The sequence below is a fragment of the Spea bombifrons genome, chromosome 13 (genome assembly GCF_027358695.1).
Source record: "Spea bombifrons isolate aSpeBom1 chromosome 13, aSpeBom1.2.pri, whole genome shotgun sequence".
In the NCBI taxonomy this organism is placed as follows: Eukaryota; Metazoa; Chordata; class Amphibia; order Anura; family Pelobatidae; genus Spea; species Spea bombifrons.
The window spans coordinates 1,403,017-1,420,607 of NC_071099.1; the positions used below are offsets into that span (position 1 = coordinate 1,403,017).

At 40.3% G+C, this 17,591-nt stretch overlaps 1 protein-coding gene across 1 annotated transcript; it reads right to left on the bottom strand.

The window, feature by feature from the left end:
* Positions 1 to 12,836: 12,836 nt before the first annotated feature.
* Positions 12,837 to 16,083, bottom strand: GALR2 (galanin receptor 2). The gene is made up of 2 exons (XM_053453952.1): positions 15,740 to 16,083; positions 12,837 to 13,911 (listed from the first exon to the last, which is right to left on the bottom strand). Exons 1-2 carry the CDS (start codon positions 16,081 to 16,083, stop codon positions 13,134 to 13,136), a joined length of 1,122 nt encoding a protein of 373 aa, XP_053309927.1. The 3' UTR covers positions 12,837 to 13,133.
* Between the last annotated feature and the right edge of the window lie 1,508 nt (positions 16,084 to 17,591).

Below are 17,591 nucleotides of genomic sequence, written 5' to 3' on the forward strand. Positions count from 1 at the left end.
CGAGGGCGCCACTGGGGCCTCAATCAAAATTATCCTAAACACAGTCATGAATAAAGAATGGTACCAACACATCCTTCAAGAGCAACTTCTCCCAACCATACAAGAACAGTGCCTTTTCCAGCATGATGGAGCACCTTGCCGTAAGGCAAAATCGATAACTAAGTAGCTCAGGGAACAAAACATCGAAACTTTGGGTCCATGGTGAAATGTTTGAGGATCATAGTCTGGCAGCCTGCAGTGGATGAAGAATTCCCTTTTTCCAAACCTCTGTAAATTTGATCGTAGATCTTTCAAGTATAGATGCTGAGTTTCTCCTTACTGATGACCCTCCATATTCTGGTGGAATCAGGGGTATGGAGGATTTTCAACATTTAGAAATGTAAAACCTGGCTGCGGTCGAAACCTGGGTTACTAACTGAGAAGGTTAGGTATGGCGGCCCTAACCCTTTTATTAAATGGGTTCACAAAGTTTAAATTGAATAAATATTCAATTTCAAAGCTGTGTGTGAGGATGCACATGCGTGTGTGAGCATGAGTGTGTGTGTGACTATGCATGTGTGTGAGCATGCATGTGTATGGAGATGGAGTGTGTGTTAGTAAATATGAGTAAGTGTGTGTGTAATTTGTGTGTTTGAATATGTTGTATGTTGGGGGAGGGGGGCAAAGAAGGCACAGGCCAGCTGTTTAAGTTAGGGGACCTGGGGCAATTTTTCACACCAGCGGTAACCTTAAAGTTGACTTTCCTGAGGCAAAAAAGGGCTTTTTTAACAAAATATTTACAAAAAAACAAACTAAAAAACCCCACAAGGTATTATTTTATATTAAAGTAAAATTTTATATATGACAATACAACATCAGACTTAAGTTTTGTTTACTAGCAGAGTGTCTATTCCAAAGCCGAAGGTGGCCGTTCCTTATTAGTCACTGCTTGCTCTTTGCTGCTCCTTTAAATCTGGTGTTATTTCTCACAGTGAGACGTTGAACCACCTTAATTTTAGACCTGGGAACTCAATATTTCCAGCAGATTATTAACACATCTCGAGAGGCGAGCCGTGTGATGTTTGCCGCAGAACAGCAGTTTGCTCAGCCGATCTGTTAATAAGAAACCTCTTTGCGCTTTCGGTAACCTGGTGAGCATTTATTGGCCTGGTTCTACGGTTGTGCGGTTGTTATGGAGACGGTCTTTTTTCTTTTCTCTTTTTTTTTTTTTTTTTTAAACGGGACGTTCTTACAGAGGAGAGTAAAATAAAAGGTTTTAATAGGACAGCTGGACTATGGACAATAAAGCGGTAAACAGGACGTATGGCATGGGCACACCTTCAGCCTCATACAGGGCGCTCGACTGCGTCTAATTATCATAGACAACTCTACCTCATTAGACTCATGAGGTTTGTTATATTAATGATTAGGCAGTTACTCCTAGCATTATTCTAAGGAGTAGAGGCATATTGCAGTGGGACATCTATTGGCTAACTCCTATGATAACATGGCACTGACGGTGGGAATGCAGGGCAGTATTTTATGTTGTTGTTGGACAGTGGCATATATAGGAACGGTAAATTCATCCCTGAAGTAACTTGTGTGGGTACACTAAATTGAAGAGGAGAAAATTACAGCTAAACATGCAAAAGTGTTAAAACAGCCATGGTCACAAAGGATACAAATAAAAACAGACTGGTCCTTAAGGGGTTGATTGGGAAAGAAGTATATAGGAGAACAATTTTGGATTCAAGACCCCTTTCGTAATTTCTTCGCGTGGGCTTTCACGTAAGTACATTTGTTAGTGAGAATGTGATAAGAGGTACCGAGGGCCTGAGACCGCTCAGATATGTTTCTTTATAGTAAATATGGAAGAATGCCGGCAATTTTTCTTGGTCCCGTTATAACATATATAATTAAGTGTTCTGTTTTTTTTTTTTAATTAAAAGACTCATATAGGTTATAAATGAATCTTTCGGCCTTTCATTCCTTGTGATGCGCGTCGTTCCTTTCGATTCATGCTTTCCGAAACATCCTCAAACCGTAGGCAGCTGTAAGAAGACACTGTCATTCAGTCTCAGGCCCGGCATGCATCTAATGCATCTTATAATTAATGTATCAGCCTTCGCCGTATCCACTGCGACTCTAGGCTATTTTTATCAACTTATACATCTTCATTGGCTGTAGTTCAGGCCGAGAACATGGCCTATTGTTAATCATATGCCTATTTCTGAAATGCGCTTCCACTCTGTACTTGGCCGCCTGGATGTACGTCAAAGTATATATCATGTGTCAAAGCACAGCTGCCCTCCGTGATTTTGACGCGCCCCGTCATGTCCCTGAGCTCGTTCTGCACGCATCGTGCTGTCTTCTTTATTTTGCCGTATGTCCTTTCAGCCAGACGTATGTTGCTCCCAATAATAATGGCTCGTTATATTAATGTCTGCAATTTCCCTTATTGATTGGATCACTTTGCAGATTGTGCTGCGCTTCTGTTTTGTCATCATACCTGGGAACTTTCTAAATGAGCTGACCCTGAGGCTCTTGAAATATTAACCCTTGCATACTACACTTTCTCTGTAGTGACTCACCGAATGTGTTACCCAAATGGCTCTTGTACCGATCCTCATGGGGATCTCGACCTGTAGTTATTTAAAGATACACTTAGTTGAGTCAACGTTCAAGCAGGTACATCAAGCATAACATACTGGTGGCAAAAGTCTTGATATAATCACAGCCGTGCAGAATAAGGAGTCAGCTTCAGACTGTGTGACCCTGTGAACCTGCCCCTTCACCCCGAGACCCTGATGTTAGGGGCCAAAACCCTGAGACTCAAGAGTCAAACCATGAGAGTTCCAGGTATGCTAGACATTAATTGTATAAAAAACAAATGACTCCCTTGGCGCCTGCAAACTTCAGCAGTGCCGCGCATGCTTGGTTATCAAGGCTGCCCTTAACATAATAGCTCCCCAGGCAAGAAGCCCCTTGGTTGCCCCACAGGGACACATCATGTCTTTTTGATCCGGGTAGAATGCCAATGTAAGATGAGGGAGGTATGAGCTACTAAGTTTAAAAAAAGGCAATATTCTGAGTAGCCAACGATTTTGGGGCTGTATAAAACATATAAATGGTTATAGTAGCATTACATTTTATTACAGATAAGAGCAGTAGCTTACCTAAAGGGGGGCAGTCCGCCCCGGGTGCCACTCATCAGGGGGGTGCAGCAACGGCTGTCTAACGTGGGGCCGCAGCTTTCCGCCGTGGCGCCTGTACGCTGTGTGAAAAAACTCTTTTCCCGCCCAGGTTTCTGCTCCTCCTGGGCGGGGAAAGAGTTTCCTCATACAGTGCGCAGTGGACTTGCTTATACCGCGTAGGAGGATTCATGGCGTTCTTTTACATTGCACACATGACAGCCCACGTTTTAAGCTCCCCTCTCTTTTTCGACTAGCTGGCGATGGTGGGACTCATGGTGAGTCCACAGGGTCGGTTTAGGTACCAGGTGAGTCAGGCAGCTGCCTGCGGAACCTACATTGACGTTCTAAATGTATGATTAAAGATTATTTGGTCGAAGGGCAGGTCCCAGCTGGCCAACTCCAGAACGGATGCTGGTTTTGCAAACCTAATTCCCCCATCTTCTTTGTGTCTCTTTTTTATTACCGGTTAATTCTTCATGTAAATAATGAATACTCCTTGCAATTAATCTAAATACCCATTATTCACAAGAGAGAATATGCCTGTTCTATGTACGATTCTCTGAATGTGTATCCATATCACGTGGAAACACATTTTCTTCGAACATGAATCACGCCGAACATATTTATGCATCTAATCTCCCTTGGTGCAAATTGTTCCCCTTTGCAGATGAAATTGAAAATGCATTAAAGGTTTATTTCAGAGTTTTATATTGAATGTACCGAGGTATGTTAATTAACTGAAAGATCCACAGCTCTGAATGAGGTCTTAATCCTTGTTTGAGGATTTCCATTAGCGATCACCCCTCTCCACCTCTCACGTAATTATTCCCAAAAATGTGTTTGTAAGACGGCTGCGTACAGGAACTGTATGAGTTTAAGCTATATAGTTAGCTTTGTGTTGATGGGGATTGCTTTATCCCTGAACTCTGTTTTCAGTTTTATTAGGTACGGTACTCATTTCCTCCATGACCAAGGGCAGTTATATCACATAGGCAAGCTACCCTATTCCTGCGCTTACAGAGGAGGGTTGTTGACTTTTGGGCCTTGGGCTAGCCCAGTTAAGTGGCCTTCAAACATATTTTGTATGAGAGAAACCTGAGCCTTATTTTGTTACCCCAGAAATTCTTTGTAACAGCAATTTAAGTCCTGATGAGACTCAGTGATGGGGAATCTGTGACTATAGGCAGGGGAGGGCTGGCAATATTCGGCCACAGGCAAATGCCTGCCAAGAGGTCTAGTAATAGAGCAGAAAAGATAAACACACATACAAGAAACTAGATAACGGATCCAGTCAGTAAGTAAAGCCATCCTAAGGCCATTGTTAGCCTAGGCCCCTTGTGGCTGTATGTGGAATTGCAAGTAAAGCACATTGTGTATTCCCTGTGGCCCCTCTTCTGTGCCAGCCCTCCAGTCAATTAAGAGTATACTGGTTGTATTTCCATTACTATAATATTTCTTTAGAGAAAAAAATATTTTCTGTATATTGTTTCAAATGTTGCTATATGTTACTGCAGGCTAACATTAACCTGCCATTGAATGAGCTTGATTAATTGTTTCTGTAACTCACAATTGTCATGTAATGCACTAATGTTACATCCGGCTTACTCACTGTACAGTCAGGGGCGTAACTAGAAACCATGGGGCCCTTGTGCGAAAATTGCTCCGGGGCACCCCAACTTCAACAGCTTGTTTGTGCCATCATTGCCCCCAAACATTTTGTCTGTGCCATCTTTGACCTTTGGCCACCCTTCCAACATAAAACAAATGTAATCACACTTATACAAATTACAAACACTCATACTCACACATTCTATCTCATCCCGTTTACACATACATGCTCACAAACACCTACACATCCATGCTCACACACACAAAATTACACATGCATGATCACACACATCCATGCTCATATACATACATATATGTATGTATGTATGTATGTATGGATATGAGCATGGATGTGACATTGATGTGTGTGAGCATGCATGTGTACTTGTGTGTATATATACACCTAGACCGCTGGGACCCCCGTAGTTACACAAGTGTGTACGGTGCTGCAGAATATAATGGTTCTATATAAATAGATACATAATATTGTAGAATATTTTTAGGTGAAACCCTCTGCAGAGCTACTTGGTCTCCCCCCATATGGTGATGTGGCATGGCAGCCTGAGGGGCATGTAGGACACACTAGAACAAACGTAGAAATAAATTCTGAAGAAGCAAAGTGGGACGAAGACCACATTCTGCCCCCTCCTGTGAGATCATGCTGGTTTTATTCATATAAACAGCTCCGAGAGTCTTTGACAGTCTGGTCCATATAAAATATTACACTGTGTGAGTTGCTTAAGGTTCACGGAGACATGTTCTGTTCTGAAGTTCAGCTCTCCTATATCCATTATTCATCTCTTGGATTTCACTTGTCCAAACAACCCTTTTAATGGGATTAACATAGACAAGAGAGAATTATATTTTGAAAACCACTGATAAAACCAAATGCAATCAATCAAGCCTCACCTCTTGTCATAGTTACATTAAAATGTTATTAGGTGTGAAAGAACATATAGGTTCTTTTGGAATTGTGACCATTAAACATCTAGCTATCTCTGTGAGGTATATGAAGGGCTGTATAAACAAAGATTAGTTGAATCCTCTACATTCGTGATCTCGAGGCGCTTGATGGCCAAGATCCAGGATTCCTTTAATTGAATAGTAATCAAAGCATAATGCATCTGGCAACGTTCTAATTAATATCAAGAAACTGAAAACAAACCTTTTTTAAATGTCTCAATGACTGGCGATCATGAAAATTGATCCAAGATCCACTACAGCACGGGACTCTAACATTGGTTGCCCTATTTTCTATGGGTGTGCAAGCAGGTGGTCATCAGTGCAGGTAAGACCTTGCGTTCACAACATAGAAACCAAACCGGACACCCCTGAGAACCGAAAAAATGTAGGGAAATTAGGCATTTTAGCAAGTTTCGATCTAACTCCCCCTTCTTCCTGGAAAATGCGGGTAAAAGTGAAAAAAGAAGCCAGTAGTAATGATGGGGGTAGCAGAGAAGAAGGCTGTGGATTTCGACCCGAGATTGGCATTGGGCAATGCCAAAGATAAACACGCGGATAACCATAACCTAATTTGTTTTTTGTAATGAATTGACGCTTAAAATATTAACCTGTTATTGGCTAATGGTGATAGCAAAATGATTCTTGTAAACGAAACTCAGGAGGTATTGATAGTCTGGATTGCAATCTGTTCGCAAGCAGAAACTGAGAAAAGTGCCTGTTGGGACGCTCATATTTCATTAAATCAATGCAGAGTCAGCTCCAACCCGGTGGCCCTGAGAATCGGCCACTTTGAGATCCTACGTTTGGGCTAAAATCCGTAAGAGTCAGATGTGTTCATTACTGAGACGTGGCAATCAGTGATTCAAGGGCTTGGGTCCGGGCAGTTGGACAGCCAGCTGATGGCTTAATTCAAGCACCAAAAATACAAGGTAAAAAAAAGTGTAATTTGCAAAATGATAGCGGCCTTGGCACTTCGCTCCCAAAGTCTGTCTTCTCCTCAGGAACGAGAGTCATTGAGGTTGTTGTGACCCAAGCATTTTGTACCATGAATTCATATTCTAAGCACACCGCCTCGCGCATACATATCTCATCTTACTCATCAATGCATCAATTTGCAAGATTGTTCCTAATGGCATGAAATTGACATGAGGCTTCTCAGTACTGAGGAGTAAGTAGAGGCTGATGATTGTAAAAGCTAATAGTGTGTATGTGTAAAATAAAGCGAAGGCTGAAAAATATATATTTACATTTTTTTTACCCAATTTTCTTCCTCCACCACAAGTGTAGCACCCCACTACCCCAATTCAAAACGCCATTTTACCATTTTCTCCAATGAAAAAACGGAAAAAAACCCCCATCTCATCGCAACTTGCTGTTTAATGAAAAAGACGTGATGTGGTGGCGTAAAAGTGGCCAAAAAAAATAACGTAAACAATTCTCTGTTGGTCCTACCAATCTACCGAAAATAAAAAGAATAACAAAATAAATAAAAGAACAATGAGGTCTCATATAACACGTGTCAGCGTTTATGCTACACGTGAGAAGGGTCTTAGTATTAAGAAGTATCATTATGGGAGATAATATTTACATGCTGACCCCCTTTGAGACGCAAATATCCAACCATCTAGCGCACTAGCTCTAAACTTTTATAATGTTCTGGATCCTTTATTTTGAGGCTTTCATCCCCCCCATATTTATTTAACACCAGTCTTCCGATGTACACAGCTTTCAGAGGAATCAGTGCTTTGGCAAACGCGCATCTCATTCTCGTTGAACTGGTTTTACCAGATATGGGCTTAGAAACCGCTTTATGGGGGGCGAAGGAAGTGGAGAGTAGAGGAGTGAAAATAAATCTAATACACAGAGAAAGAGGGGAGAAGAGCTAGACGTCATCGAGAAAACTAGTGATGAAAGGCAGGTGTGAGGGGCTTAGGGAGTGAAGGAATGAAGTTAAGATTGCAGTATCTATCTATCTATCTATCTATCTATCTATCATCTATCTATCTATCTATCTATCTATCTATCTATCTCTCTATCTATCTATCTATCTATCTATCTATCTATCTATCTATCTATCTATCTATCTCTATTGTCTATCTATATATCTATCCATCCATCCATCCATCCATCTATCTCTATTATCTATCTATCTATCTATCTATCTATCTATCTATCTATCTATCTATCTATCTATCTATCTATCTATCTATCTATCTATCTATCTATCTATCTATCTATCTATCCCACTTGAATGGACTCCGAACCCCAGGCTGCACCAAATCTGTCACATGTATTATTGAACCTTCCATTTTTAGAGAATAAAAAAATTAAAAATATTCACCACGTGGCAGCTTGAAGAATGGAATCTTTTGTGTGTCGATTCAAAGTAAGGCTGATGAAAGACGAGTGCACTTATGGGCTCCCGGAATGAACCTTTGCTGAACCATGGGGGCTGAGAAGACGGTACATTTTTGCTCATAGCAGTAAAGTGTGGAGAAGGTCAGAGAGCTGGCGATGACAAGTCATAGCCGCTGGGTCAGTTCTGGTATCAGGGCTTACGTCCCAAATCTCAAATTGGGTAGACTCATGATGTCATTGTACAGCAATAGAGAATATGACGGCCCTATATAAAACAATAAATCATAATTATTCCAATAATAATAATGGTAACTGTGTCCACTGAACAGCCCATCTCCTCCTGATGGAGGACAATTCTGGCACTATGACTGCTCCCGATACGTAGATAGGTGCAAGGCTGTGCCCATATTTAATTAATTTGGGTGGAGAATGCATGCCCATGTGATGAAATAATGTCAGGTAAGCCATCGAAAGGCTATCAGTGAGGAAAGTGGCAGCTGAGGATGTTTGGCCCCTGGCCAACTGGCCCTTTGTGGTAAAGACGGCCTTGCATAGGTCTTTTACCTTAATTCTCTATAAACAGACAGCCATTTTTTTTACACATATGTGTAAACTAAAAGGGAGGAGAGAGCGGTGGGGAGTACACAAAGTTTTTTAATGTGCTCATTTATTTTACACTAAAGTTTTCTATCCTGTGATCAGCTCACAAGACCAGGGCCCTCTACTTCAGCATCATTATGTCTTAACGTGTTTTAATGTAACAGTCGTTAGCTGATGTTCTATAAAATGTAACATAATGACTATGGGCAGCTGGAAACCATGGGAGTTATGGTGGCCGGAGAGGTACCTGCCGGCCTTTCCTGAAGAGACAGCCAGGTATTTGGTAACAGCAGAGGGGGAACTGACACAACGAGAGCGCCGAGCACTTGGCACACAGCGAGAGGACTGCAGCGCTTGGCACCCGGACGATAACGTGTGCCGGAGATGGACACAGGAGATTTGGCTAATTGAAAGCACTTGTGGCTGAAGCATACGTGTGGCTCCCCCCGAGACACCCAGAGGCGGCAGAGCTTAGGGGCCCTTCAAGTAAATAGATATGAAACATGATGCGTGTGCTGTGACATGTGTTTACAGTAGATCCCCTGCGTGTTCCATCCTTTACATGATTTATATGCCATCTGCCGCTGGCAGTATAGATTGAAGAAGACGAGAGTTAAAACAAAATGAAAAAAGGATATTTTGAGCATAGTACGAGTGACACATTCATTGCAGGTAATAATATCAAGGCTACAGGGAATAGATGTAGGAATGAGTGAAAACTGCAGGAACACGGAAAGGGGAAAAAAGAAGTAAACAAAGATAAAATAAGAAACATGAGCTTTCATAAAATGAGTCGTAATGTTCTATGTTACTAACCTACAGGGGCTGGCTGTTTCTTTATGGAAAGCGTTGTGTGCTATAGAGTGGGGGGTAAACTGATATAGAATGGGGGGCACTTGGCTGTACTTGCTCTGAGGCTAAAAGGTGCCCCCCGTTTTGATCTAAAACATGCTGCGCCCATCCATTTGGTATAGGATTGGTACCTACGGGTGCTGCCTAGCTATGGGATGTCTGGAAATGGCAGCAGGGGCAATAGCTCTCTTAGCTATTCTGATTTCAAAATTATATTAGTTCACGGTTACTCTTTTTGGTGTATTTTAGTTACAAGGGTGTTTTACATAAGAAGAACGTTATGCAACATTTACACAAAGGCTGGATCATTTCCATGCTCCTTCGATGGATTTGTTATTCGGTTTATTTTAGCAAAATGCCTGTTAGTTTGCACTAGTGACATTGTGCATGGTGCATGTTCTGTATGTTCATGTTACTATTGATGATTGAATGAGTCTCATTCATCCACCTCAATAATAGGTTAATCAGCGCTGATCTAAACACTGTGCGGCTTTTCCTTTGGAGCAGCAGTAGCATCGCTATTAATGGTCACGGCACACAGAGAGTCCTGCGGAGTGTCAGCTGGATCCTCGGGCATAGGAGAAGGGACATTGATGGCAGGTTTATAAGGGGATTGTATTAAACAGCGCCCAATTCAATAAATACAGGGTTTATGGTCATAGGGATTTGCTCAGATTTGTGTGCAACAACCCCCAGGCAGCGCATATAAAATAAAGTGGGTGGCCATGCTGACAAGCAGCTTTCCCTGCACCCAGATCCAAATAAAAACACATATGATGTCAACGAGCAGACAGATTTATTGCTTTCCTAGTCTTACTAGGTACATCCTGTAACTTCATCACCCCTACAACAGACCACCTTGACATTTACAAAGCGGTTGAATGAATCCATTGCAACAACATGTTTGTTAACCTCTACTGCTCCGTAGAAGCAGACTTCTCATGATATCCCTCAAGTGTCTTTAGGAGAAACCGTCCCCCTTTTTGGTCCCAAAATCCACTGGGTCCATTATTCTGCCCTGATGTCTTTCCATTCTAGGAGCTTCAAATGTCTGCTGGTTTCAAGTGCATCACGGTGTTCTACAGCCTTAAAATTCACAAAAATTTAAACAGACCCTTTGCATTTTAATCCCTTTTATTTATTTTTTTTTACCTGTTAACATATTCATGGAGAACAAAGTCAAAAAAGATATTTCTTTGGGCCAACATAAAATAAACATGTAGTCACAAAGACTATCAGGACCTTAGAGATCTCTTCTTCATATGGAATCCATCAAGAGTTTTTAACACAAATGATGTTCTAGAGTACCGGTATACATTATGTATATTTATAAATTTATATTTGAAACCTGAAACATATATGATCCTACAAACATTTGTGGACGATTACGGATTATAGAAGGTGTGAATGTAAAGTAGGTGAGATTGCCTCATGTCCCTAATACTAGCTCTGGTACACCAAGTTAAAATAGCCTTTGTATATATATATATATATATATATATATATATATGATAGAAGAAAAGAACCAGTTATCTTTCTCTTTTGAATTACTTTTGACTTATTAAGGATATACTTATGCATTGATGCAGCTTTATGTTCATGTAAAAAGCTCATTGGGGACAATTTTGTATGGGTTTACCACACGGATCAGTGCAGGCATTATTTATTGCTGTGCTTCTTCTATCTCAATTTATGACTCCTCCCCCAGCTGCCTGTACTGAAAGCAGGCAGCATACTGGGGTATGCTTCCTGCACATGCTCAGTAGAACTCTAATTCAAGTCAATGGGTGTGGCAGCTGCCAATCACATCTACGCTATCTCAACACTGATGTTTTGCTAGTAAATATATCATTTGATGTGGCTTCAATGGCTTCAATAAGAGTGCTACTGAGCATGTGCAACACAGTTACATACTAAATCTTTTTTTGGGGGGGGGGCGACTTAAAAGCAGGGTTTCATTTTCTAACTACAATAACTAAAAGATGTAAAAGACAAAAGTAAAATACATTGTTCATGTACAATGGACTGCAACATGCATTCGACAATATTAAATTAGGGACTAGATTATCTGTCTTAGAAATGTTTAGAAGGAGGTGGCAAAACCAGCATAGACAATCAATTTCCCGTCCTGAAGTTAATCTTCTGATTACTTTATCAATGCTGTTTCAACAACAATTACAAATTATGACAAAGATAAGATGGCTGCTCCCATGGTAAGCATATATTTGGTTTTTATAAATCTATGTTGCTGATTGTGATCTATATATATATCATTATAAAGTCAAACTGTCCCAAATAAAACGCAAAAGAAATACAAAACGCAAGCTCATTTCAATGAAACATTTTATTGATTGTAAAGGCTTCATTGGCAACAGGCTCATAAATTCGTATTTAAAAAATATGCAAGTCAATGTAAAAGTTTTTTTTGTATCTGTAAGGGGTTTGCACATGTGTAAGGGTCACATAGGCCAGGCTAGTTTGCCGTCATGTCCACATCTATCTAAACCCTGTTCAATTTGTCCTGGATCCTATTCTTGCTACGTGCTGCCTAATGCTCTTTTCAAAGAGCGTGTGAGAAGATGCCCAACAGGCCTGGACCGCCATTCTGCCACATTTGGCAAATGTCTTGTCGGCCACCGGCCTACAGTGCCCCACGGTCACCGGACTGGCCGTTAAATACCTCCGGCTGCACACTGCGTGAACATAATAACGTAAGGTGAGAACTGTTGTATCCATCCACTTATGTCATTTTACGGCCAACGGCCTTAAAGTGCCAGGCCTGTCTTATTATCTCCAGTCTGACCCCGACATCCAATATAAAACAAAAATCAATGTTAATTTCAAAGAAAGGACTTGGGGTTTTGGGTTTTTCCTTCTTAAATGGCAGTAGTATTTAACCTTACATTTTCTAATATTTATTTGTAATCTTTACCAGTAACTTTATTATTTTCTGTGTATCATAGAGAGCTATCTGTGTGTCTAGATAAATGAAAAAGTGTGGCAGTTTATGGATGTATAGACCGGCTTATTATTTGCGTTACCTTTCCTACTTGTCTCCCCCTCTAACTTCTTTTTTCAGAGTAATAGTATATGTCGCTCCTTTTTTACAACAATGTATTGGGGTTTTCCCCAATTCTTTACTATTGTACTATTCTTTAACAATGTTCCAGTCATGGAAAACAGCAGTTTTTGTTAGTGTGTGTATATGCATGTATGTGTGTTAGATTAATTGGTGCTTTTACAGAAAAAAAACCCATCAATATATTAATGCAGTGATAGCGATTCAGTGACTGGTTACATGAACATGGATGAAAAGACCTGCTTTATTTTGGTAACTAGTGAAAGGATATATTGTGCGAGGCTATGTTGATCCTGATACTGTTCCTTTTAATATTCATCATACAAGTGTCACCATGTCAAGGCTTTCTGCATATGTAGATATAGTGATTGCTGGTGTTCCATTTCTAAATATTTAGAAATCTAAACCAAGGCATTGTCCGTACCAGAGCCTATGTCTCAAAACAACGTATTAGGAATGTTTGATTATTACAGCCTTGTAATTCTGCATACCTATCACTACTATGTGACATTGAACGTGATAAAAGACTGGGCTGCTTTATCCCCAATTCTCTCGGTCTCCTTCCAAGGACTGACAGGGTCATGGCAGCAAGCAGAACAATGCACGTGACCTTCACTGAGCTGGGTCACCTCTGTGCATGCTCCCTCCAGCGTGCTGACCCCAGCATGGGCAGCAGGAACCATGTGAACCTTGTTAGCCGGCCTTTGTCGAAATAGTAGACAGCGGAATATTTTGCGGAAACCCTTACGAAAGTGCTTGGAGACCAAAGCGTACACTACAGGATTGACGCAGGAGTTAGCATAGGATACCAGGTGGGAGAGAATGCGTAGGGCGTAAGTGAAGTTGTTGAGGGGGAAGTACCCAAACCAGACACAAAGTATGACTAAGTGGTGGGGCAGCCAGCACAAGCAGAACAAGACAGCCACAATGATGATCATACGGGTCACCCTCCTCTTGGCCCTCTTTGACTCTGACATGTCATCAATGGGGTTGACAGAAGTCCACAGGTAGCGGATTGTACGAGCGTAGGTAAGACCAAGGATAAGCACAGGGATGACGTAGCTGAAGATGAAGGTGCAAAGGTCCATGGTCTTACGACGGGAAATCTGCCATACTGGATGACAAACTGTTAGGTTAGCCAGCTGAAACTCCTGGTAGTAGCTGAGATAAGGGCCTGAAAATATCAACGATAAGGTCCAAATTAGCGTGATGGCCATTAATGCATTCTTTGGTGTTCGAAGCTCCCTGGAGCGAAGGGGGTAACGTATAGCCAGATACCTGAAAGAACATTTTACTGTTAAAGGTACAGTAAAGAATACATACAATTCTGAGCATGTTGTTCTCACTTAAAACTACTAGGATATCTAGTCTAGGGCATCTTAAAGCTTTGGGTTCAAACCCAAATGTGCCTGTCTATTTTGCTAGCACATAGATTGGTCAAAAGATAAAATTGGGCTTGCTTATGCGGGTTTGAGCTCAATGGCTGGCTCAGTCCAGTATGTCTAAGGAGAGGAGCATGAGCTGGAGCCAAGCCAGCTAAAATACCCCCTCCTGTCTAGCTTGGTATGGCTTGTCTGGGAGGAGAAGCACAAGCTGGAACAAAGCTGACTCAATTGCCCCCTCCTCCTTGCAAGCATCTAAGTGGATACTAGAAGACAATCTGTGAATATGGAGAAAAAGTCCAGCTTATTTCATGTCCAGTTTAAACAAGCTGTGCCAATTCCCTGGCATAACGATGGCTCGTGGCACACCATGGTACATTGTCCACTCCTAAAACACGGTGTATTTTGAAAAGCTTTTCTTGTAACTCTTGTATATATCAATATGGAAATCTAAATGTCTACTTTGCTTCTAAACAGATTGCTACATATCTAAACAGAACTAATGATGAATACGGAGTAACCATGCCCTTGGTTGCCATGGTGATTGCTCCATTTTAACCAATACGCACCAGAATTGCTTTTTACACATAATCCCAATGTTTCTTGTGAAAATACGGTAATTCACTAACAATTTGACTCCTTTTTCAGATAATAAATAATTAATTTAATACATTTAATAAATTTGTTAGAGAAAACCCAAGCAATAATCTTTTCAATGGGGACATTTTTTTTATTTTTTTTTTTAACTATTATTATGTTTTGATTTATAAATCGCCCTCATATTGGGTTGCAGTATATTCTCTGCGTTAAAAAGTAATTCTTCTGAAACTCATTTACCAAATGCAGATCTCATGTGGGAATAATTAAAGGTAATTAGAATTAGAAATAATTAAGTAGCAAAAATTTACAGGACAAAACTAACAGCTAAACCATATGTTCTTGCCAGTGTAACACAAAATCAAATCGTTAACCCTTTCAGAAGCAAAGAGATAAAATCTCCCTGTGGCATTGATAGTGTTAAGATGAGAAAACATACACATGTCATACTGCCATGTCTACCTAGATTTCTTTTCCAGTTTTCATTAAAATCCTACTAGTTTTAACATACTAAGCACATTAGATTTTCCCTCCATAAATAAACATAAAAAACATTATCATCAACCTGTCCAGTAAAACAGGTGAAATTATCTACCATTAAAGAAGTGACAATAACATTTGCGGTTATTTGATAACCTGCTCACTTTAATATTCTTAACCCTAATAAAATTATAAAATATGCCAAATATGATCTGGAAAGTACTTAAATATACAACAAATTCTGTCAAGACACTGAATTGACCCAAAACTATTAAAACTATTTTGTAAATTCAGTGGAATCCAGATATCTTGGATTTACAAGCAGAGGATTATTTGGGGGGATATGACTAAAAAAGGTAAAAACTCTTTATATGCAAAATATCACCATCTCGTTATGCTCTTTTCCTATAGTTCCAATCTTTTGGTAGTAAATTTAAGCAAATTGAAAATATTTTTTAGTATTTTTGAGACAACTGGTCTCATTTTTATATTATATTTTACACAACACAGTTGCAAATATGGTAAGTGTGCAAATTACACACTGTAAAAATAATTATATGCTTAAAATACCATTATGATCTCAGGGTTGTCTGTCCTGGGTGGCAGATTTGTTAAGATATATAAGTTGCAACATATGTACTTCTTACCTGTCCAAGGACACTGTGGTCAAGGTGAAGCTGGAGGCATACATAGTCAGGTATATGAAGAAATGCACAGCTTTGCACATAAAGGGGCCAAAGACCCAGCTGTCCAGGGTATAAATGGTGGCTTGGAAAGGCACACAAAAAATGATAAAGCACAGATCTGCAACTCCAAGATTAAGGATGAATAGGTTGGTGGTGTTATTAATCTTGCCATTTCTTAATAGTACAGCCAATACCAAGCTGTTGCCCACTGTCCCCACGAGAAAAATAAGGGAGTAGAGTACTGGGATAAGTATAGACTCAGGATGGTAGCTGTCTGAAGATGACATCTGGATGGAGATATTCATCTTCAGCCCTTGCCCTGTATCCACTCTTCAGTAAATTCTCACAGTGAAGCCTACTTTTACAGTAAGCAGCGTATTAGGATCTCATGTCTATTCTACCGAGCGTGAAGGAGAGCAATGATTTTCCTGGATTCCTAAAAAAATCGTACCATTCGCAGATGCCTTCCCCTTGACCAAGTCAACCTGCTACCCCAACAAGAAAATAATTCTTCTCAAAAGTTGATTGTTTCCCATCAGTAACAGATGAACAGCTCTTCCAGCTTAATCTTCTGCCAGGATAACAATATTCATGCAATAGATCTTGTTTGAAACCCAAATAACAGGTGCTACAAAGATGTCCAGGTGTTTTAAAACCCCGCTTGGAGTGAAATACAAGAATGGTCTACAATGTTCTCTCAACTCTTTGAGCAGGACAAGTTGGCTACAACCAAGTCTCTTCTGTGGTCAGAAAGGTCCTCCTGATCTCTCCTCGGTCTCCTCTTGATAATATCTTTTCTTTAGCGGGTCTCCAGGATGAATCTGTAAATACTGATATATTTGAAGTCATATCATGCTGAGTTTTAGTTTCAGTGCATCATCTACGTCTGAGTAGTCTTCTTGCACATGTCCTCTCCTTGTTAATGTCTGGCTGAAGCCTTTCACCACTACTGTAGTTTTACAAGGATACTCCAACTTACACACTCGCGGGATAATAAATGCAATTATTGCATTGATAGGATGAGAAACTTCCCCCTTCTCCGTGGAGCCTGGGTGATCTGTGTTACTAATACTTCTCTGAATAAATAGATCAGAAGCATCCCGTTTCCAGGGAGATAAAAGGTACAAAAAAATAGTGATGGTGTCCATAGTAACTAAACCCCCCTGATCTATTCATTGGGCAGACGTCAGATGCTTGGATGTCAGGGCTGAGGGACTGCTAAATTTAAAAATAAAAAAACTTAGTGAAGGGAAGAGCAGGAGACAGCCGGTAATGGTCTAAATTAGTGTTGGAAATAAGTTTTTAATGTTAATACCTTAGGAAAGCCTGGGAGTGGGTGCTAGACAATCAAGAAATATAATAGAATTTATGGATGTTCTTTGCGATAAAAAGACTGGAAGTTCTTTAGTAGTAGCAATACCAAATTAACCCTTTTTTGGTAGAAAGGCAAAAAAAATAATTACACTGCTGCCTTAATAATAAGAATGAACCCAATATTTTCATTGATATTTTTAAATGTTGTAGATATTGGCGCAGACACCACTGCTAACGTCAAAAGTCTTATACTGTATAACTGACTTTTTCATCAGATAAAGCTTTTGCCAAAGCAGAGACCAATATACCAATATAAACCACTACAAACTGTATAGGCTACTTCTACTATACTGTACAGATGTGATGTCACACATTACACGACAGAATCATGACATCATGTCATGCTTTGCTTGTGTGACACAGGCCCTGCCCATTATTCGACAAAATGGAGATACTGGTTCGGACAGCCACCCAGCAAGAATGTCCAAAGAGATCATGG

Excerpts from the sequence above, each read along its gene's own strand:
- GALR2 (XM_053453952.1), bottom strand. The coding sequence starts at position 16,083 with ATGAATATCTCCATCCAGATGTCATCTTCAGACAGCTACCATCCTGAG. Across the intron at positions 13,912-15,739 it reads ACCACAGTGTCCTTGGACAG|GTATCTGGCTATACGTTACC; the intron begins GTAAGAAGTACA and ends ATGTTCTTTCAG.